This window comes from Tachypleus tridentatus, chromosome 7 (genome assembly GCF_004210375.1).
Source record: "Tachypleus tridentatus isolate NWPU-2018 chromosome 7, ASM421037v1, whole genome shotgun sequence".
Taxonomy (NCBI): Eukaryota; Metazoa; Arthropoda; class Merostomata; order Xiphosura; family Limulidae; genus Tachypleus; species Tachypleus tridentatus.
Genome location: NC_134831.1, coordinates 70,212,742 through 70,236,251, shown reverse-complemented (window position 1 = coordinate 70,236,251; position 23,510 = coordinate 70,212,742). Strand labels below are relative to the sequence as shown.

Sequence of the window (23,510 nt, the reverse complement as noted above, 5' to 3'; positions counted from 1 at the left end):
AAGTAAGGAATAATATTTATAAATTTGTGGTTTTAATTCTTGATTTCATTACTTCTGTTGGCAGGATCCCTACTTTCTTTGAAAAGTCGTATTTTTAACACTCTCGTTTGTTTACTCTTTATGTTATACCTGCATAAAGTATATACTTTATCTTTAGGAACTGTCGTGTACATCCATCTATATGTAAAGGCCCAGCATAACCAAGCGGTTAAGGCACTCGACTCGTAATCCGACGGTAGCGGGTTCGAGTCCCCGTTTTTGTGAACCTGACGATGACCAAAGAAGGTCGAAACGTTGTTCGCTCCTCTACGTAAAATATTTTCTCAACCAAAACGAGCCGTTTTTACATATATATATTTTTAAAACAATCTATATGTAGCGTCATCTGTTGGGTTCAATTGGCTTTAAAATATATTTACATAAGTCCGTATGTTTACCATGTGTAAAAATTCGGTATATATTTGCCGGAATATCAAAAACATCCACCCACTAATAAGTCAAGTATTATTGAGAAATCTTGTAACATAGTCCAAGCTCTCTAGGTGCTAGCCCCGCTGACGTGATCAGATAATTAGGTGGATAGTAGACGAAGTTGCTACTTTAGAAAATTTTGAATTGTATAACAATTTACTCGCTGCAAAACCACCCTTTTGACTTCCCAAGCGAAAAAGTGATCATTCAAAAGGGTGGTTTTACAGCGAGTAAATTATTTGGAAATCTTGTCAGTCTATACTATTAAGCATTACTGTACTCCTTAATAAATAAATTTATCTGTTTTACACACACACACACACACACACACACATATACATACAAGGTTACGTGCTAAAAGTAACGAAACGTTAAATTATTTCTTTTCAGCCCTGTTTACCTGGTCTTCTATCATGAAATAAAGTCAAAATAGATTATGGATGGCGAGTATCAACCACATCATCAACTTTATATTGATACATATATTCATTTTGTTTTATTGTTGTAGCTTACTGTTATTCCGTTAATGTTTCAGATAAGTGTCTAGGAAGAATCATCCTAGGATCCCACGTGTTTGCCAAAACTGAGGAGCATTGGAATGAAGAAGTGTCTGAAAGATACCACCAGATTCGTTACTGGCACAAACTGACGTAATACCAAAGAAATGTTGAGAGGCCAATCCCATTCGAACCATGCCTTTTCTGAATGTTTTATCCCCAACCAAAGAGTTTATAAACTCGTCGTCCTGTCCTGTTCCTGATCACGTGGGATTCCTGTAGGCGAATATATAACGTAAAATTAAATAAAAACTGAAGGAAAATTTAGAAACATATCAAAAGTGAAAAATATTTTAATTGCAACATCTGCAGTCAAACGCAAAGACGAACATATCTAATTAAAAATAATGTTTCGTTCGAAGTAGATTTTTGTCACGTACGTCTGGCAAACAAGAAAATAATTACGACATACCACCTAAACACAGCATTGTAAGGTATAGAAAGCACCTGCAGTTAGCAAACATTAAGAATATAGTTTTCAATTATGTTTAGTTTTATGGGTAGTTTTGTGCAACGTTCATTTGATAGAAGTAGCAATATACTCAACACAGCAATTGTTTCTAAGAAAACTAAACGTTTTTTGTTTTTTTTAATTAAAATATATATTATAGTTAAATATATCGGCGTCAGAAGTTAATATAAAACGTCACATCGGACTGCAGCTGTTTCCTCGCAATTTCCTTAGTTAGTTCATTAGGTATCTTTAAACTACAAGTGTGAAAATATGCATTTAAGAATTACTTTTTTGTACCGTAGCTCACTCTAGAAGGCCCTTTCCTAACACGCCATTTAGGCTGGAGACCTGTAACTGCCAAAAATCCAATCATGTTATTACTAGTAAATACGGAAATAGTACTAACTCCAAGTTATGGTATTATTATTAAACCTGAAAAAATTTTAAAAGTCTAAGAAGTGTGAATAAACATTATGTTATGCTTCATGTCTTAAAACTTAGCGAAGTTTTTTCTCGCAGAAGGGTAAATGATTGAAATTAAATACTAACTATACATAAAGTTCACTCTTCACCGGATTAGATGTTTAACATCTCTTGTTCTGCTTACCTTTTCGTAAAGGCACACACATCACAACACATGCTCGTTACTTTATATTTCTATTTTACTCGAACATTTTTCGTAAGTTTGTATAAGTTTTCTTGTTAAATAACCATCGTACGTCTGCATAGCGGACACTTGATTTTGTGACATGGTTATTGTACCTCTATGCGAGTCTATTTATTAGACAGGGTCCATCTTCTGCCGTTCTTGAATTAAACGTTTCATTTGCAGAGAAGGCTTTGCTTGTAAGTAAAATTGGTTCATGAGCCTATTATACTATGTTATGTAACGCTTGCCAACTAGTTATTACCTTTGTCACATTCTTTAGAAAGATTTTAAACTAAAAACTGATTGTTTTTTTTCTTCAGAGTTAAAATTATTTATTTACACATTTTATCACTTATTGTTGGTTTTAATCTCCAACTGAATCTATATTTCGAGATATTTTTTTCTGAGTTATTGATGTTACAATCTAGTATAACGTGCGGCTAATATATCAGTTGTTATAAACGAACTGAATGACTTGTATGTTGAGATACTATTATAAATAAATTGTTTTAATTCGTCGTTAGAGTGCAGTTGCGTGAATACTTAGGTTTATATTCTGAATGGAAAGTTCCATGTTCTTAAGTAGTTAAGCACAAAGCTACACAAGCGTTATCTGTGCTCTGCCCACCACGGGTATCGAAACCCAATTACTAGCGGTGTGAGTCCGCAGATATACCGCAATGCCCCTGGAGAAAGAAAAATAAGAAGTACATATCTTTAAATTTTACTTCCATTCCACATTCTGATAAACTTGCAGTAAACAGAAATTTTCGAGTTGTTAATCGCATTTTGTTCGTATATTAATAACAATAAAGATTTTGTTATACTTAAAATATCCCCCGGTGGTTCGACAGCAAAATTACTAACTTATGATGCTAAAATCGCGTGTGCTTGATTCCACACTGTACATTGGTGCATATAAGATCATTGTACAGCTTTGCGTTAAAACAATTAGTTTCTACCTGCAATAGTTTCTGTGCTTTCAAAACATTTTAAGGATGTTGTCGTTACCCTTAACAAAACGTATTTATTAAGTAGCGTTAACTAAGCAATGTAGCAAATTTATTTTGCTTAAAAAAATCAAAGCTTATTTTAAATTTAAAAGTGCAGAATTTAGTGGAAATAAAAATTCAAAGAAATCCACTAAAGAAATAAATATAAAAACACATAATGGGCATGCAGATAAGAGTCACATACAGAATGTGGGACAACTAAAAGGGGACTTTATTCATTGGACTAAACATTATCATCGAAAATGCAAAATAAAGCAAATACGTTGTACGATGAACCAGTTCATTTGTGGTTGTACCCTTTCCTTTACACAGCTTATTTGATGATTCCATAATGCCGTACAGTTTATCAATGTACGATTGTGGAATATGCTTCCAAATTCGGGTCTGCATGACCAGGTGGTTTGGGCGCTCGACTCGTATTCTGAGGGTTGTAAGTTAGAATCTCCGTCACATCAAACATGCTCGCCCTTTCAGCCGTGAGAGCATTATAATATGATGGTCAACCGTATTCTTCATTGGTAAAAAAGTAGCCCAAGATTTGGTGGTGGGTGGTGATGACTAGCTGTCTTCCCTCTAATCTTACACTGCTAAATTAGGGATGGTTAGCACAGATGGGCCTTGTATAGCCTTGCACAAAATTCAAAACAAACAAGCTTGTATACGTTTCCTATTACTCCTTAAAATTTATTGAAGTCGTTTGGTTGCCTTTTGATATTCTCGATTTTTACACAAGTCCATACGTTCTTAAGTATGTTCATATAGGGATTTTTTGTAAACCAAGCCTAGTTTCGAGTGTTCCATCAACCTCCTTTCTACCAGGTTATAGTTTAACCACATTTGCTGAATGCTTGGAATCGTTGTCTTGTTGGAAGAGGAATCTCCAGAGGAGAGGTCATGTTCCACTCAGGTTGGCATCAATTTTGCCAGCAGGGAATTTCTAGCAGCTAAAGTTCACTGTTAACACTTTGTACTGATGTGTATTTTGCTGTTCTAAAGGTAACATTCATTCCTATATTTAAAGCCAGAGTTAATTATCAGTTCAGGGAGAACTATCTAAAAAAGCTCTAATACTACTAGGCACAGTATGTTTTTTTTGTTTGTTTTTTTATAGACTTAACTGGTATAACATTTTCAGTTTGGGTGGATTATGATATTTCACAGTTTGCACTATAAACACTACTGTACTCATGTGTAGTACATACTGTAGTACATACCTTTACTTTCTTACCAATTTCATAATAATTTTCATGTTGCATATTAAAGAAATGATGGTGGAATTAATTATTTCAAAACTTGTAAATGGTTTAGAGATTAAGCTTTTATATACAATAAACAATTACATAACACTGTATTAAAACATTATTTAACAGCTCTGTACAGTTAATATTGTAAACTTTCACGACTTTTCACAAGTAAAGCTTGAAAATTTTACATATAAAGAATAAAAGTTTATCTTCTAAACTAACCATATAAATATCTTACTTATTTGAATATTGGTTTATTTTAGAAAGTCTAAAGGTATTCTGTTTAGAAGTTTTATTCTTATTTCAAAGCACTAAGGTTAACAGTTAAATTTCCTGTCACAACTGTACAAAAAAAAAAAAAAGTTAAATTTGACAGAATTTTAACACAACAGTTCAAGAATAATAAATAGTTTTATTTCAAATAATAACATTAAAGTTGTTTAAAAAGCCTATTATTGTAAACCGCGTGACAGAAAAACAAAAACAAAAAAATAATTTAATTTTACACTCTGAAATCCTTTCTTAAGTAAAGCTTACACAGTTGGGTATATTAAATTTCATAAAAAAAAGAATGAAAGTTTATCGTCATCTATCTAATTGTGATGTCTTATCATCTGGCTCAATTTCTCTATTCTTTTTAATGTCCTTTTCATGAGCTTAAAATCACTATAAACAAACAGTTCATTTGTTTTTACCTTTTTAAATTAAAATTTTTTTTAAATTTCTAGATTATATAATCTCTATATAAATATACTTCTAATGTGAGAGCTACATTTAGCTGACTTTAAGTAGCAAAATATAAGACACGACAAGCCATGAACTACATTCACACCTATATCATCCTGACTGTGTAAATGGAAAGTCTAAAAATAAATTTTTATAACAAGACAAAGTTTAATCTCTCTTGTAATGGTCAAGAATGGCACTAGTGTTTCCAATGTTGATAAAAGATTAAACATTCTCACAAATAAAAATTATCACTAGAAATGAAGTGTTATTACAGTTTATATCAACTGGATCACAATTTGTAAACAATGTAAAATTAACAGTAGTAGTTCAATAATACTTCAAGTGTAACACCCCTTACAGTCTGCAGTGGCAGCACCAAGGGGGGCTTGGGGGCCAAAAAATGAGCCAAGCCCCCCCTTTCAGCCCCTCCCCCCAATATTGTTACCTGCATATATTCATAAAATATGGAAAACACAATTGTCGTTGTTGCTTAACAATTAACATCAAAGAGACATAGATCTGTAGAACTCAACGTCTTCATTAAGACGGAAATATGTGTTATGTGTCCCATAGCAACGTACTGAATGCACTGAAACTCATGCGCTGTATTGCCGCTCCCTGTGTAACGTTATTCTATCTTGAGCTTTGACAAAGATTAGATAACCACGTTGATTTTAAGTTACAACAGAACAGGCACATTGTTTTGAAGTAATATTGACTATAAACACAACATGATGAAAGATAGTTAGCCTGATAGTGACCTTACTTTTCCTCAGAGTGTATTAACTTCATATGGGATAATTCGTTTCTGCTATGTAAACTATGTCTATGTTGTATTTCTTTTGATTTGTAGCTTTACTCTTAATGGTATATTAAATGTTCAATCTAAGCTAATCTTAATGTTCTTTATTATTATGTATTATCTTGGGTGAAACTTAGGTGATCTTCCTCTTTTACATATACACATATTTTCATAAGCAGATTATTTCTAATTTGTAATAATGAATTATTAATCAGAGTATGAGTTTCCAATGAAAACTGCATTGAAAACGCAGTTCAAAATAGTACACCTTTCTGAAATGTACCTTGGTACATTTATTATAATTATAATATATTATTTATTTACATTATTATAATTTACCATCTATACTTCATATTGATGGCATTTTGGAAAGCCCCTCCATAGTTTACCTCAGCCCCCCCCCAATGAAAATACCCTGGCACTGCCACTGTAATACAGAGGGCAAGGCTGTAACAAGAGTAGTGTGAACAATGCACTCTCACAGAAGACTATAAATTAATATCTTTTAAAAGCAAAGATAGATTTGTTTTTGTAAAGGAAGCACATAATATGTAACTTGCATAGAGTGCCATCCAAGATCAGTACAGCCCTGAGAGCATGTAAAAAAAAAAAAAAAGTTTCATATTTACTCCAAGTACTTCACCTACTAAATATCACAAAAACTGAATACTGAAGCAATGTACTTGTCAAAAAAATAGAATTGTTAAAATTACCAACAAAATAATCAAGCAAAAACCTTGCATAAAATACAAAAAGAAACTGTCTTCTAGATCGAACTAAAAGTATTAGTAATAAACAATTGATAACAAAGTACCATTTTGTTTCAAAGTATCTTGAATAATTCTCGATACTTATAATTCCTTTGCATATAAATAATTTTTTCTTCAATCACAAAATCCTAAATTATTAGTCTCTATATAATAATAATAATATATAATAATAATAAATTTATTAAGCAATAAATTAGACACAAAAAATCAAATATCAATATAAAACCATCAACAAAGAGTTAACTCGTCCTGTGATGGTTAAACACATAATAAAGTAAAATCAAAACTTACAAAATCAATATAAAGTTCCCAGAATATTATCATCAGTATTTAAGATCCATTGTTTTAAGTATTTCTTTTGATTAACACGATTAATAGAAGATCTTATACTATAAGGAATAAAATTATGAATAATGAGGTGCCAAATAAAGATATTGATGAAGTGTAACTGTTTTACGTGGTGTGGGTACATTAATTGGAAAAAAGATTGAAGTCGTGTAAAATATGAAGTGACTTTAAAAGGCCTATTAAAAGAAACATGCAATGTAGATAAAGCTAAAAAATATAAATAAAGTTTATCATATGAAAGAGGGGAGTTAAATTTACTGAAATCGTATCAAGCCTATGAGTAAAAAATAAGAGAGAAAACACTTTTTTTGCAACTTGTGAATAGGAATTAAAAAAGTCTTATATGTGCCACCCCAAATTGAAATACAATATTGTAAGAAAGATTGAAAGAGAGCATAATATACACTTAACAAAATATGATAAGGAGCACAATGACTAAGTTCAAAATTAGCATAGAACTATATTTTAATTTATTAACTAAAGAATTAATATGAAATTGCCAATTTAATTTTCGATCTAAAATAATTCCTAAATATTTAACAGAGGAAACTTGAGTCAATTTGGGACACTTACAATTAGAGTAAGTATAACAATCACTAGAATGATAAAAAATAGAAGGAAAAGCTGGAATGACACCATAAAGGTTAAACTGAAGAAGAAAAGATTTAGATATATTTAAGGATAAGTCATTACAGAAAAGCCAATTTTAATTTTATTAAGATCACTAGAAATAATGGCTTCATTAATTAGATTTGGCTTACTATAAACAACAGCAATATCATCGGCATAGGCTTGGATATCTCCAAAAAACTGTTGGTAAAGAATATCATTTATATAAATGAGAAATAATAAAGGCCCAGAACAGAACCTTGTGGTACTCCAACATTAATTGTAAACCAATCACTATAATTATTATGGATACAAACCGATTGCTTTCTATTGTGAAAGTAAGAAAAAAACCAATCAAAAACAATGCCTCTAAAACCATAATAAGATAATTTATTTAACAATATTTTATGATTAACAGAATCAAAAGCTTTGGCTAAGTCAAGAAAAACAGCAATTGGATGAAGATCAGAATCCAAAGCTTCTGTAATACTTTCCACAAGTTTAGCAACAGCAACCTCCGTTCCAAGCCCAGGCGAAAAGCCAAATTGAGAAGGAGACAAAACTGAATGTCTATCAAGAAATGATAAAATTCTAATCTTCATAGATTTTTCAAATAGTTTAGAGAAATGTATTAATAAGGAAATAGGTCTATAATTCGTAAAATCAGAAATATTACCAGATTTATAAATAGGAATGACCAATGATAACTTTAAAGCATTAGGAAACTTCCCTTGAGTAAAAGATAAATTAATTAAAAAAGTCAAAATTGGTGCAAAAAGATTAGCATTAGCTTTCAAAATCTTAACCGAAACACCATCTACACCATTAGAAGCTGAATTTGATAAGGAGAAAATATTATTCATAGTTTCAGATACAGTAACAGGATATAGATAACAAGAAGAAGAAGGAGCAGGAGGCATGCCCTGAGAACAAAATTTAGGATTGGAGCAAGTAGATTTAGCAACATTAACAAAAAATAATTCAAATCAGATAAATCAGTAGTACCAAAATTACAAAATTTCTTATTTTTTTTTAACATCAATAATAGAGTTAACAATATTCCAATTCTGTTTAATAGTTTTAGCATTCTTAAACAGGTTATGATAATAAGTCCATTTAGTCTTACGGGTCAAGCTAACAATATAATTCCTTAAACACTTAAATCTAATCTTTAGATAAATATCATCAGGAAATTGATGTACTTTCTTTTTAACTTATCTCTTTTAATCATTAACAAAACCAATTCACTGGTAATCCATGGCTTAATTTTTCTAAACTTTCGTGACACAGAAACAGTAGTAGTACAACTTTGAATACAATCAGTTAACACTTCAGCAAAATTATCATAAGCAACATTAACATCAGAACAATTCATAACACAGGACCAATCTGAAAAAATTCAAACAAGAACTCAATTCATTAAACTTAATCTTTTGAACATTTGAGACATGTTTTAGATCCGATAAAATGTCTATACATAAAACAATTGGAAAATGATCGGTCAAAAAACTCTCAACAATATAAGAATAACAATTTTTAACAGTATTTCCACTAATTAAAAAATGATCAATACAAGAATTAGTAACATTGGTTATCCGTGTAGGAGAAGAAATAATATACTGAAGATTGTTCTCAGACAAAAACTTAAAATATGCATTCTTATAACAAACATCATCAAATGCCAAAACATCTATATTAAAATCACCAACAAGTATATTAATATCATATTTGTATAAATTCAATTCTAATGAAAGCTCATCAATAAATTTCAATACAGGCAATCTAGGAGATCGATAAACAACAAAGAGATTAAATTTCTTATTTTGAATCATACAAAATAAAATTAAAGCATCAGACTTAATGTACTGTACTTCTTTATCATAGTCAGTATCTCAAATTTAACAAAACTGCCACTCCACTAGCCTTATTTAGACTAGAAGATGAAGAATAAAAAGGAGTAACCTGGAATCGAAAAGGAAACAAATCCATCCTCAACAAACCAAGTTTCAGAAAAAGCTATTATATGAAATTTAACAACGCTTGATTGTAAAAAAACAAGAAATTGGTCAAAATTTTGAGTAAGACTTCGAATATTAACATGTATTAAATTTAAATGACCAACAGAAAAAACATTTGGTAAATCAGAAGAGAAGACAAAGTTGGTGTAACACCAACAATATCATCAAAATCATCAGCCATTGCAGTATTTATAAATTATTAAGATCAATCAAGCAACGTAAAACAATGGGCTGAGTAGTTTCTGATTTCCTAATAAGAATATTACCATTCGATACCCAAAGAAATTTATAGCCAAGATCTTTCTGTTTTCGTTTTGCTTGCATGAAAATATCACGATAATATGGGGAGAGATGTTCGTTAACATAAACTGGATAAGATTCATTACAGACCTTAATATCATTAGTATTAAGAGAGCGAAATTTAGTTTTCTTAAGTTTAAGCAGATCAAATTTAATTTGCTTACGACAAAACTTAACAACAATCTGTCTCGGACTTTTATTTTCAGTTGTTTTCTTTCCTATACGATGAACAGTGTCAATATCTGTAGGAGCACAGTCAACCCCAAAAGTAGTTGTAATCTTCTCAACAACTTCTTGCAAATTCTCATTAGGCTTCTCTGGAATACCTCCAATCAAAACATTATAGTTATAAGAATATTGTTCCGCTTCACACATCTTCCTCCAAAACTTGCCATCTCCTTCCACAATTCTTCATTTTCATGCTTTAATGTTTTATTTTCCTGTTTACACTCCTTAACTTCAGCTCTCAAAGTTGTGATATCCTCACTCATAGTTTCTACCTTCTCTGAATAATATTGAAAGGAAGTCACTAATTCTTCGACCTTTACTTTAATTAAGTGAAAGTCATCAAGTCTTGACAAAATTTCAGTAACTTTTGTCTTAAGCCACTTCATATCTGCCTCCCCCCATATTTAAATCAAGCTCACTATTCTCAACAAGATTCACTGTCTCCCCCTCTAACGAAATGGACACAGTCCTTCTTAATGGAGTTTCACTATTTAGGCTTAACTTTCTTTTTCTCATACAAAAATCACATTCATAACTTTTCCCAATTTCATTTAAATATTCCAAATCCTGTTCAGTTAAGTTCTTACATCTTAAATGATACCATTTTTGACACTCACCAGAGCAATGAAGGGCTTTATCACCAACTTTAATATAAACTTTACATTGAGCACAAAATCTACGTGGCATACTAGTCAGCCATTAGTAGAACAAATATAACACAAAAAATATGACACAAAACAATAAAAATTGTTAGGGTTAAAAAACAAACTTAACTATTAACTCTATACCCAGGTTTATTTTTTGCAAAATTTCATTTCTTAATTATTAAAAAAAGTTTTAAACATCATAAAAACAATAATGAATGATAACATATCTGAATATTTATCACTGTGCACTTTGTTGAAAGTGCAAGCATTTTACTTCTACCATATCAATTTAAAATCTGAACCAAACTAAAAACTACAGGTGTGATGAGTATAATTGACTTGAAAAACCTAAGTTTTGATGAAACAATGAGGTTAGAAATCAAATTTTCAGTTTCACTGACAACAATTTCACATGATAAATTAAAAGTAATGTAGTCAGTGAACTGATCTATCATCTACAGTGATGTAGATAGTTGTACATGTTGGACCAATTAAAAACAACATGGTCAATGAACCTATAATCAAATGTTTTAACAATAAAGTTTCAGCTCAACCAATTACAAATACTGGAGTTAATGAGCTTACGGTAATGCAGATGACACATCTACATAATAAATTGAACTAAAGAAGTTAATAACATTGCAAAACCGTATATATTAGTATGATTGAATAAGTTTTATAACATATTACACTTTTGTTTTGAACAACTAATTATACCAGCTTTGTTAGATGAGCAAAACCAAGTAGCTGTTAAACTAAACTAAAGAAACTTTTCCACAACATTAGACTTCTGAACACATGATGGTCAAAGACTTACAGAAAAAAAAAAAAAAAGCTTTTTTTCCTTCATTAAAACTTACACATTTCTAGACAGTAAACTTTTCATATGTAGAACACAGGATTGTTCATATTTCAAAACTGTCAAATTTATTTACACATTTTTTTTCCTTATAATGCAGTGTATAATTATTCTACATTTAATACTTGACTTAATATAGCAAATAATTATATTTTCTAAAACCTTACTATATAATGGTTGTCACAAACCTGAAAATCTAATAACTCTCTGGATCTTCAAAATATTATTTGCTATATTAAGTCAAGTATTAAATGTAGAATAATTGTTTATATATACACTTACTATTATTTGTATACTTTCAATCAGTAAGAAAGACAGGTCAAAAACCTTTTATAATGGTTGTCACAAGACCTGAAAATCTAATAACTCTCTGGACCTTGAAAATATAATTAAATGTAGAATAATTATAGAATAATAGTAAGTGTATATATAAACAACAATTTAAATTAATTACACACGACCTTAAAACTTACTACAAATAAAGAAAAGAAGCTGTAGTAACATATTACAGTAAAATCAAAGTAAAATGTTGCAAGTAGCTGAAAAGGTCTATAAAAACAACTATGGAAAATAAGAGTAGCATAAGAATATTTTAATTTATCAATGACATGAGTAAAGAACAATGAGATTTAAACTGGAATCTTCCAGATACAAGATGCATCTTTATATTGAAATTATATATTCTATACTGAACTTTTGTATAAAAATATAATCACCATAAGACCCTAATACTCTACCTATATTGCAACCTTTGTATCAACTCGTATTTTGCAAAATTTATGGATTTTTACTTTAAAAAAAATATGAAGAGATGAGCAAAAGCCATGGAAAACTGTAATGTCTTCTCATAAATAAGAAGATGCTTATAATATTATAGCTTCCTTTAAGTACATAGTTTTTCAATGAATGCAGTTTCACTACATAATTCTGTTAGTAACAAAATACATCTAATGTATTTCATGAACTCTCTTAATACCTAAAGGTGCAGCTTAAGGAACTAGAACAAACAAAATCCCCAAGTAGTAAGTGAGATAATATATCTACAGAATTGGCCAAAGCTAGGTAGTAAGAGAGGTAATCCATCCATATAACTGACCAAGGTTATCCTTATTTACAGTTTTTTTTTTACCTGTTTTACTTTCAAACTTTTCATATGCTTTATCTAAAATAACATTAGTTTCAATACTACTATATTCAAGACAAAATATGTACATGTTAACAACAAATAAAAGTATTTGTATATCAAATAACATTTAGTTATGAAAGTTCAATTATTACTCCATTGTAATGCAAGTTGAAAACTACCATTCCCAAAACTTTCATTATATCCTAGTTTCACTTGCATTTTACATTACTTGAACACTTCAAAATTAAAACTACTTTTTTTGTTTGTTCGATGGATTAAACTCTTTGTCTTCTCAGTCATCTCAGAGAAGATTTGAAGATGCTGCAAGTACATTCTTCTTCCAAAATACACTATCTATCTATTTTCTAAATTATCTTTTGTATGTACCAACAATCTTCCTTGAATTATTTATCAGGATATTACTTGATAATGTGTGTCCACATACATTTGCACCAGGTAATAGGTTCTAATATAAGTTGATTGTCACTTTGGCTAACCTGAGGCAATAAAACCTATTAGTTAATAAAACAACATGCAAATTACTGGAATCAAAAGTTATCCAGTTTTCAATTAAAAAAATACAAACTTTGCAAATAAAGCTTAAGATTTATCACACATTTTAAAATTCTAGTATTTTCTCTTGATCACCCACATTTATATTTCCTGGTTCAGGAAGGCTGTCATCAATTTCATCTTGAAGATCATTAAACCTGAAAGAGTACAAAACTTACTAATTTAAAGCCAAGAAAACTTCATATAATTTCTCAAATCTCAAAACATTTCAGGTTTAGACTTACATTGAAGAAATGGGAAGAACTAAGATCTGAATCAGAAAAGAAATGACAATTTGTCACGTTTGTAATTCGATAAATGTGGCCAGTGTATTTAGATTACAGTAGTAGAACAATGTAAAGTGGTACATCATCATCAGGTGGAACTTTCAGATGAAATTCTCAAAATAATAAGGTAAAAGAGGTAACTTTCAGGTTGTTAATTTTTGCAATATCAATGAACTGTCAACTACATATACAAAGTTGACAAACTGCAACTTACAGTGCAAATTTTTTAAAACACAAATTCCATTCAAAACTCCAATAGAAGTTTTACTTGTATACTCATACACATCAAAGGATAAACATACAATAGTAACTACCAAAAAAGATAAATTTATTTACAAGCACTTTAATATGCCTTTATCCAAGAAAAAGTATTTATTATAAAAACAATGAATTTAGAGGTATTTGCATTTAACCATGGCACATAAAATGATATATATATATATCACAAAAAACTATCAGGTACAGAAATACAACAAAAATATTGCAACTATAATTTTCAGATTTCTTAACAATGCCAAGAATGCAACTTAAAGTAGAATGTTGTCATCATGTATGACATATCACTTCAGATAGCAAAGTTACCTATCATAAGATGCTTCCCTTTCAAACAGCACAGGTTTTCTAGGTTCAAGCTTTTCTCTGCAAGTCATCAGAAGATAAAGGATAGCAAGGGTTATTAGCATTACACCTAGTGGTAAGAAACATAATTAAACTTTAATTATAAGTTTAAATTATAAAAAATAAGTAGATGCATAAATGAAAAAGAATCCATGTATTCGTTTACCTACGAATCTGAAGTTAATAATAAAAGTTGTGCCTCATAAAAAATGTTAAGACTTAAGTTACCACAACAATTGTTTTTCATTGAAATTCTGAAAATTAATACAATTAAGAAATTTAAATTAGTAACGGTGATTATGGATAGCCACCATATGAAGATTCTTCTTTCCTTATGCTATGATATGAAACATAAGATAAGAGTTTAGAAGAAATCATTAAACCATATGACATACCATTGTCATCAATACATGTGTGCTGTACAGTCTAAGGCATACCTTCCTTCAAATATAGAAACATTACAAGACATATGTGTGAATGTTTGAAATAGCAAACCATTTTTTTCTTTTCATGATTACAATTGCATTTACTGTTCACTTATTATTTCCTTCTGACATTTAGTTTATAGAGGAATTTTTAGTTGTATTAAAACACTGACTCACTTTCTACCTAAGCAGTTATATTACTGAGTTAACATGTGTATGATGAAACTGACACTAGATCCCCTCATGGTAATGTACAGATACTACTAAAGCAGCAGAAGAGTATGTAAATTTATGATCACATGAGGTTGTACTCTCATGACCTATTCTGTGAATAAGTACCCTGCCAGGAGCTTCAATAAAAGAGAGAGTCATAAGACAGTTAGTGAATTATTGTTGTTTAAGTCTGAATATTGTTATCAATATTGAAAGGTATCGTTAGAACATTGTATGTGCTGTTGTTTTTTCAAATTAGATTTTTTCAAACACTTATTTAAAATGAATAGCTGATAAGTGACATTAAATAGATAATACAATAATGAATGGCACTCTCTAAAATGATGTATGTAACATGTGTACTTTGAGCTCCACCTGTGCATCTAGGGTTAACCTATTGAAATACAAACCTCTAAAATGATAAACATGATATTCTAACAGTAACAAACTTACAAAACTGATTATAGACAGATATAATAGTCTAAAATCTATCACACTTTGAAGTAGACAGATGTATAGACACAATGTTTCCAACAAAAGCACCTGGACCTAATTAAAAGGCATGGCTTATTACTGCTTGCTCTGTTACATAAAACCTCGCATTTATAAAACTTTAATTAAGTCATATGTTTTAAAGCATTGCTAGAAATACAAAAACTTATTTACAGGTGTACCCCAACAATAACAGCTTATGCTCCACTAAACAATCCTCCCCTATATCACTTTGAAATTGATTCACCAAAAGAGTTATGGTTAGATTTATCATAAACTACTAGCTGCATTGGACAGAATTATTATGCTGTATAAAATACAGTTGCTCCAATCAAGTAGAAGTTTTCATATCAATAAACATACAAGAACTTTCAAAATACACCAGATCCAATTATTCCAGCTAGATCTTTTATGGAGAAAGTTACAAAATGAGTTATGTTTACATCAATCTGTTCTTTCATAGTAAAAAAGTATTTGAGGCTACTTAGATTGCTGGTCCAATTTAGTATCACCATGGTATTTTTAAGCCTACTATGATTTTAAATCAGGTTTGCAGTTCACTATATCTTTATCTTGTTTCAATAATTGGTTGAGGTGTCATTAATTTGTAATAACCCATGGAAGTGATCTTGTAACATTGTACAACTGAAACAACAAGGCTCTCAAAACTTATGGTAGTATGTGACATATGAATCACTTTATATCATATGGATTATCAGCTAAGAACCATAGTTTAGTTATCATACCCCATCACTTGCTCCATTACAAAGAAACATACAGCCAGTGTAAAAAGAGTAAAAATGAACATATATATGTATAAACATATTAATTCACATTAAATTTATTTTCTAATTTCTTCAAATATACAAACCTAGTCTGACAATTTAAGAAACTGAAACAGAACAAAAGTTACCACTAAGATGAGTATATATGGCCTTATCTTTGTATAGATAAAGTTTTGATAAACTATGCAACTATACCTGCAACTATGGCTAGCCATACAGTAGATGGCCTGATAAAACAAAGAACTGACATTCCTAAATAGAGTAAAGATTTCCTCCACTGATCTAGCCACTGAAGTTGTTTCCAGCAGCGAAAACACTTGTCCTTGTTCTCATCTCTGAAAACCAAACAAAACATAAGAAAATGTTTTTAGATAGTTATTGATTATGGTGGTATTTAGAAATGAAATACTACAATGTATATTTGTGTGTGTGTGCTCGCATGCACGTGCACACACATCCCATGCTTTATTTCATTCAGTAACAAAACTTACCAGATGTTTTCTGTGTTATTAAACTTAAACACTTTCATTAAATGTTTAGCAATCTGGAATTGGTTCATACTAATACCCTACAATCCCTCTGTGCTTTGCTCTGTTTAATCCAAATTTATCATTTCACTTAATTCACAATAACATACTCTAGCATTATAGCTATAAACAGTTTCATCAAAACATTTAGTGTAAAATGAAAACCTTTTGTTTCGTATAGCTCATGTTTCCTAATACGCTAAGTAAGCTACAAATGCCGGTTATTTTTTCAAATCTCTAACCCCATTTCATTCTTCATGTCAAAATGACTAGTTCTTCCAGTTCTAAGAGTTTGATTTCTCAATATGGTCAAGAATGGCTTGCTACAACTGAGTTCTGAGGGTATTTCTTATCACACATGTCCAAAATCACTAACTGCTGTTCAGTTCTACAAATCTGATTAAACACGGTAACAATCACTAACTGTTTCAGCATGTTCAAATTTTACTTGTGTTAAGAATAGCTATTTGTCACTTTTATGAGAATGTATTACAAACATTTTAAAATTTATATCATTGTCAGGGAGGAATGACTAGTTGTTATATTTGCTCAAGTTTTTAAAAGTTCTTCATGATAATATGTTAATCATGTTGGGAATGAGTGGTTATTGTGATAAATAATTTTTATAAGCTGTTCAACATCATCATTAATCATGTTGGGAATGACTAGCTACTTTTGTGTTCTACAACTCTATTTGTTAAAGTATGACTAGCTATTCTATAATTTACCAAACTTGCTGAATTCCTTAAACCCAAGATAAACTGTTGTTCAATTCCATATGTTTTTCTTCTTTAGGACCTAAACAGTCTTAGTAAGTTAGTAAAACCTTGATCATTGAATTTGGCCTCAATTAAAATCTGTAATTCTGATTATTATTTTTTATAATGAATTAAAAACTTTTTTTTTTATCTAATATGTCTGTGCTAACTCATGCCTGAGATTCTAGATGAAGAAAACAATTTTTGGATTTATAATTGACCACACAAAATTAATTAACATGGTTGACCTTAATTAATGCTCATTATATTTTAGAATACATATAGAAATTGTTGATTAGAAGACTTAGTTTTAACACTATTCAGTCATTATGGTGCTTAAGAAAATTATTCATGTTATAGAAACTAAATGTTATTGGCAATCATTGACTAGCTTCTACAGAATCCTATAACAATACTGTTTAGATTAAACAAACTTTAACAAGTGTCTTGCATGTGATTCAGATTGAAAACCCCCAATTGTTGGAAAGTTGAATTAGTCGGTCTTTCTAATAAGTTAAACTGATAGATTTTTTTCCTTTGCTTGCATATTATTTAGATCAGGTATATTGGTGGAATCAATAAGGTTTTTCTAGCTATTTGGGTCATGTAAGACAGGTTAAGTTCATTTATCAACACCAAAATAATGTTCATTTTTGTATCATGTTATATATGCCTTAAGGAATTTAAAAACAAACATAGTATGATACCAAAAAAGTTTGGAAAGGAAAGATAAAATAAAAAATACATGTAAACAGATGTTTAGGCTAGGTATTCATGAAGCAAGAAGCAAATAGAAAGATTTGTTTCTAAAAAATTGTCTTAAAGAAAAATTAAGAAATTTTTAAATGTTAATTACAAAGAATTGTAGAAAAAGAATTATAAAAATTACACAAATATTTGAAATTGTACTCTATTCTTTTTCTTTACACCCAACCAATTACATACAAGTAGCTTTACCTGAAAGAAGCCTCGAAGAAGAGAAACACTACAAACATTGTTTCTAGAAAAGTAAGTATAATGGCCGATAATCTAAAGAAAAAAAATGACAGACACTACTAATAAATGGTTATTTAACATCATAAAATACACAATTCCAATTAATAATTACCTATATAATTTATCAGATTGAGAAAACTGCAAAATCATTAAAATCTATTCAATTTTAGAGAAAGAAAAAAAACACTAAAATAAGAGAGGTAATCCTTTTAAATATTTTGATACTTTAGCAATAAAAATAGTTTCATATATTTATATATTTTATTAATGTGTTATTATATTTGATATCTTAAATTACAGCATTAGTGTCCAGTTTGAATGTGAATTGTTATGGTTGATACTTTAAGATGGAAAGAATTTCACATCATTCTGTTGTTTATGAAATAATATATAAAAGACATATGAAAGACTCCCAAGAATGTGATTAGTTTGTTGTGGTTTATGCTTACAATATTGAAAATATCATATTATGAAAACATAAATCATAGAAAATGTATCCCATAACAAGATATCAGGGTTAGAGTATGTCATAAAATATTTATTACAGCTTCATAATACAGAAAAACAAAATTCTTTAACAGAATTTGCTTTTCTAGTACCTTCCCTTTTCATGGTTTAAACATCGTACATGAGAGAATGACAATGAAGTAATGCCAACTTTCTTTTTTTTTCATATTTCATCAGAAGATTTATCTAGTTAGGATATAAATTTTATAAACTATTACATTTATTAGCAGTCTAACCAGAATATATATTCAACATATACTTCCTGCACAAACTGACAACTATAGGTAATTAAAATCATTTTTACCACTTTCAACTTTTTACATATCAGACAATTTCCACAATACTAAAAAGATATTTATTGCACCCAAGTCCTAATGTACTTAATGTGTAGAAATCAAAATCAATAAACACTACTGTTTCTTGATAGACAAGATGTATGCTTATGGGTTATAAATACATTTACATATTGCTTCAAAACATACAATTTCAATAACATTTCACAAAAAAAATATATATAGATTTAAATGACATCAAACAAAACGTAGTAGTTAATATTAGTTCCACATGACAACATAAATACCCCTAAAACATTACTATTTACATTATATAAATTCCAAGTTTGTGTCCATGAAGAGCAACATCAACTCCAACTCCCCAGAACACTGAAAGAAACAACATATTTAACATTAAAGTCTGTGTTTCTAATGCAATATAAGAAAAGTAAAAAAAACAAAAACATTTTGTTTAATTTCCATAAATAACAAGAAAAAATTTGGCACATCTAGGCTATCCAATTTTTTTAATACCACCCTATTCCAAGTTACATAAAAAATCACCTTCTATATCCAATCCTGGTCTCTAAAACACTCATCTAAGCTCCTCCTGAAACAGTTTCACTAATGTAGTTTCTAGCACAATGAAGTCAAACTATTCTATACCACCCTATTAACTGAAGCCATGTCTGAGTTACCCATTACTTTTCCAAAAATGTCATATCAATTTATGAAATTCAAACCTCTAGAAAAATTAAAAGCCTCATACATGTTCCATGTGCCCTTTTCCTTTCCAGGGAAAATGTGCAAAGAGATTTCAACCTATTGCCACACAATAACTTTCCTACACTTGGATCATCCTGACAGTACTTTCCTCCAAACCATCAACATTCTTTCTAGATAAGATGACTACAACTAAACAAACAATGTACACTAGTGGTGCTAACTTGTGCTACACCTTTGAAAAAGTCAACTTTATTATTTCATACAAAAACACAGTAGGTGTCAAGTTCACTTTTAAATTCAATGTTTATCTATATAATTCAGCCTGGAGATGGTTTCTTTGCATAATACACATGCACACACTATGCATCAACAAACAAGTTTCACCTACAAATAAAAGTAGCATGTACATAAGAAGAAACAATACAAGGTAACAAATGACCATTTGACCCATTAATATTGCCCACAACTCAAAATAAGTAATGAAAACATCATATACAAATTTGATTGAAAATACTTCACAACATCCATATACCTATCTAACAAATCGTGGGAAGATTGAATATAACTATCTGTAACAAATCACTAGGGAAAACATTCTATAAGCTTATAACTAATAAAATTTTTGTAAAAAAAAACATAACTTACAGACAACAAAGCTGTCTTTGCACACCCACCCTACAGAAAAGTACAAATTTAAATCCACCCTTCACTCTGCTGGAAAATGTCAATTCCTCTATCAAACTCTTACGTGCTGACAAATTATTCCAGAAACAAATATCCCTGTTGGGAAAATAAAAGTTTGTATTATCTGGAGTCTAACCTGTCCTTTCAAAATCTTGAACTTATGTCCTCTTGTTCTATTTCCTTTGGAACATAGAAATCAGAGACTTCCATCCTACCAATCCACAAGACAATTTTACAAACTTCCATAACATCACATCTTACTTTCTTTTATCAAGAGAAAATAAGGTATCTTAACTATCCCTATAAATTAACTCTTTCATCCCTGGAATCAACATACTAGTTCATAAGTCAATATCCTTTTAAAATGAGATAAATGTACACAGTATTTGAAGATAGGCATAACTGGTTATTTGTATGAAGAAGATTATTACATGTTATATCTTTTGTGATTATTCTTATATCTATAAATATACCCTAAATTCAACTGATTTTACTTTTAGTAACAGATCACTGCTTTCAGGGTTTGTATGGCTTATCCTCCACTATATTAAGATCTTTTACTTCAATCGCACTAGTGAGTTCATTGCCATTTATGTTGAATGTGTCATTGCACATACTATACCTAAAGTTCATTTGCCACATATGTGTCCAACTTATCAATTGATTAAAGTCATTCTGAAATACCCAAACACCCCTCAATATACCCAGAAATACTCATGAATTTAACAGTATTCATGAACTTCACTAACTTATTCATTATGTCCCTAAAAATATAATTAATATAAACATGAAATAAAAAGACCAAAACACTGAACCCTGAGATATACTATTAGTAACAACAGTAAAAAAAAATTGGACTTCATTAATAATAACCTTTGCTTTCACCTAGATAGCCACCTTGTAATCAAATTAACTATTCTTTTCACAAAAGAATCAACAAAACATCTTTGTTCATCTAGCCTTCCAAAGTTTAAGCATATTATTGATAATATTAAATTTTGTATTTCCAATTTGATTTCTTCACTACACACATAGCTCACCTAAAGGAAACAATTGTACAATTTTGAATGTCCAATTAAATCACTTCTAATTCTTCTGTGTTTTACAGAAATCAATTCCAAGACATATATTAAACCAAGTATTATTCTACATGTAGCAGCCCACCTTTGCACTCATATTAGGGCTTTAATATTCTGTTTCTAGTAAGAAGATAAACTACACAAATCAGGTCTCACCATTTTTATATAAAGTTACAATGAACTGCTTACTATTAATTTTAAAATCCTTATAAACCAACTGAAGAGTTTTATTAATTCTTTTTCATCATAACTAAACAACTACTATAACAAAGTGTAACCATTCTCCAATTGTCCTATTATCTAACAAGCAAATCGTTTTCAAATTCACAAAACCCAAATGTACAACTCTTCTCTATATTATAACTTTAACTAATATAATTTTAGTTTAGACTTCATATTTCTAAGTACTCACAAAAACACCATGTTATGATTAACTAAAACTCAAAACAGAGCCTAAAAATATACTTTCCACCAGATATCTAAAATTTCTACTAATAATACCTAAAAAAGTTGGTAAACCTACAAGTGGTCAGTTCAGTAATTGATGGACAAGCTCATCCAGTGTTAGCAAATTATGCCATACACTTAAGTGACAGAAATTTTGACCAGTAATCATATAACCAGAACAAACAGCATGTACTACAGTGTTATACTGCAGCACCCAATCTCAAAGAGTTTAATCACCTATCAACAAAGCAATATATAAAAAGTATTCTCACAACCTAAGCTAAACAAATGATCTTCGATTGACAGGGATATGGCATTTGAAATTATTGAAGATACCCAACTCTTAACACTTAAAATAATGTTAATCAACTAACCATTACAAAAGACGTCTCAAGCATTAAGATAGCGATATGTTTAACAATTAGCTCATTTCTCTAGTTTACAATAAAACTTAGAACTTGAAACCAAAACAGAAAGTATATCTATACCAAATTCTAAGGATTTTATTGCAAACAACCTTAAATCTGTCACTGATAGTTTCAATATATATTTAACTTTATCTCACTCTCAAAACTTGCATTACTAATAATAATAGTAATAAATACTAGCCATGTTTGTTTAAACTTTAACAACAATTTACTTATTATAATAACATTATTTTAATTAAATGTGAAAAATTTCTAGCCCTACTATTAATTCAGTAACACTAAAATGAAAAAAATATCAACGCGTATAATATTGTTGTTAACATATTTATTTATTATATTATAATTTCCAATCTACTCACCTACAACAGTTAAAATACCCCACACTCTTGTTACAGGAGTAACAAAATTTATTAGAAATAAATACTTGCGCTCGTTATGATTCATCATTTTACTATAATCTTACAATTATTGTGAGAACAAGCATGTGACTAAGTAAACTCTGTTCTCATTACCACTTTCAGTTTAGTCTAACTAAACACAAATTTTATCATCGTCTGCACACACCATATTGCTTTAAATTTACTGCGTACATACACCTATGCATATATATACATTTAGTTTAATACCAAAAACAAATAATTCACAAAGAGGGCAGACTAACTGATAGCCCCAAAATTAACTGAACATTAAATACTTATAAATATCACGTTAAGATATATATAATTTCTTTTCGGTATGAAAAAAAATCACAATTTCTTTTATTTTTCTTCAAGATATCGCTTTTTCCAATAATAATAAAATACAACATAAGTCTATAGTATTTATTCCTATTATTTGGAATTCTAGTTCTGTGCGTTTGAAACATACACTACATGTGTGTGTGGACACCC

At 29.8% G+C, this 23,510-nt stretch overlaps 2 protein-coding genes across 4 annotated transcripts in view; one reads left to right on the top strand and one right to left on the bottom strand.

Annotated features, from left to right (window-relative positions):
- The window catches only part of LOC143255927 (synaptotagmin-15-like), a 36,617-nt gene extending 35,474 nt beyond the window's left edge, over positions 1-1,143 (top strand). Inside the window, exon 9 of the mRNA XM_076512360.1 lies at positions 1,007-1,143. Coding sequence (XP_076368475.1) covers positions 1,007-1,125 — 119 coding nt within the window. The 3' untranslated portion in view covers positions 1,126-1,143. The remainder of the gene's footprint in view (positions 1-1,006) is intronic.
- Positions 1,107-23,222, bottom strand: LOC143255928 (transmembrane protein 72-like). 3 transcript variants are annotated; one of them, XM_076512362.1, is made up of 7 exons: positions 22,980-23,220; positions 19,586-19,646; positions 18,439-18,510; positions 16,392-16,531; positions 14,246-14,351; positions 13,477-13,534; positions 1,107-1,244 (listed from the first exon to the last, which is right to left on the bottom strand). In XM_076512362.1, exons 1-7 carry the CDS (start codon positions 23,065-23,067, stop codon positions 1,182-1,184), a joined length of 588 nt encoding a protein of 195 aa, XP_076368477.1. In that variant the 5' UTR covers positions 23,068-23,220; the 3' UTR covers positions 1,107-1,181. The 3 variants fall into 3 exon arrangements, with proteins under 3 accessions (XP_076368477.1, XP_076368479.1, XP_076368478.1); XM_076512363.1 differs by lacking the exon at positions 1,107-1,244 and adding an exon at positions 3,429-4,153 and having other exon boundaries at positions 22,980-23,219; XM_076512364.1 differs by lacking the exon at positions 18,439-18,510 and having other exon boundaries at positions 22,980-23,222.
- Positions 23,223-23,510: the final 288 nt, after the last annotated feature.

Coding starts and splice junctions, on each gene's coding strand:
- LOC143255928 (XM_076512362.1), bottom strand. CDS start 23,067: ATGATGAATCATAACGAGCGCAAGTATTTATTTCTAATAAATTTTGTT. Junction 19,647..22,979: donor GGGTATTTTAACTGTTGTAG/GTGAGTAGATTG, acceptor TGTTTCTTTCAG/TGTTCTGGGGAGTTGGAGTT. Junction 13,535..14,245: donor AGGGAAGCATCTTATGATAG/GTAACTTTGCTA, acceptor GTACTCTTTCAG/GTTTAATGATCTTCAAGATG.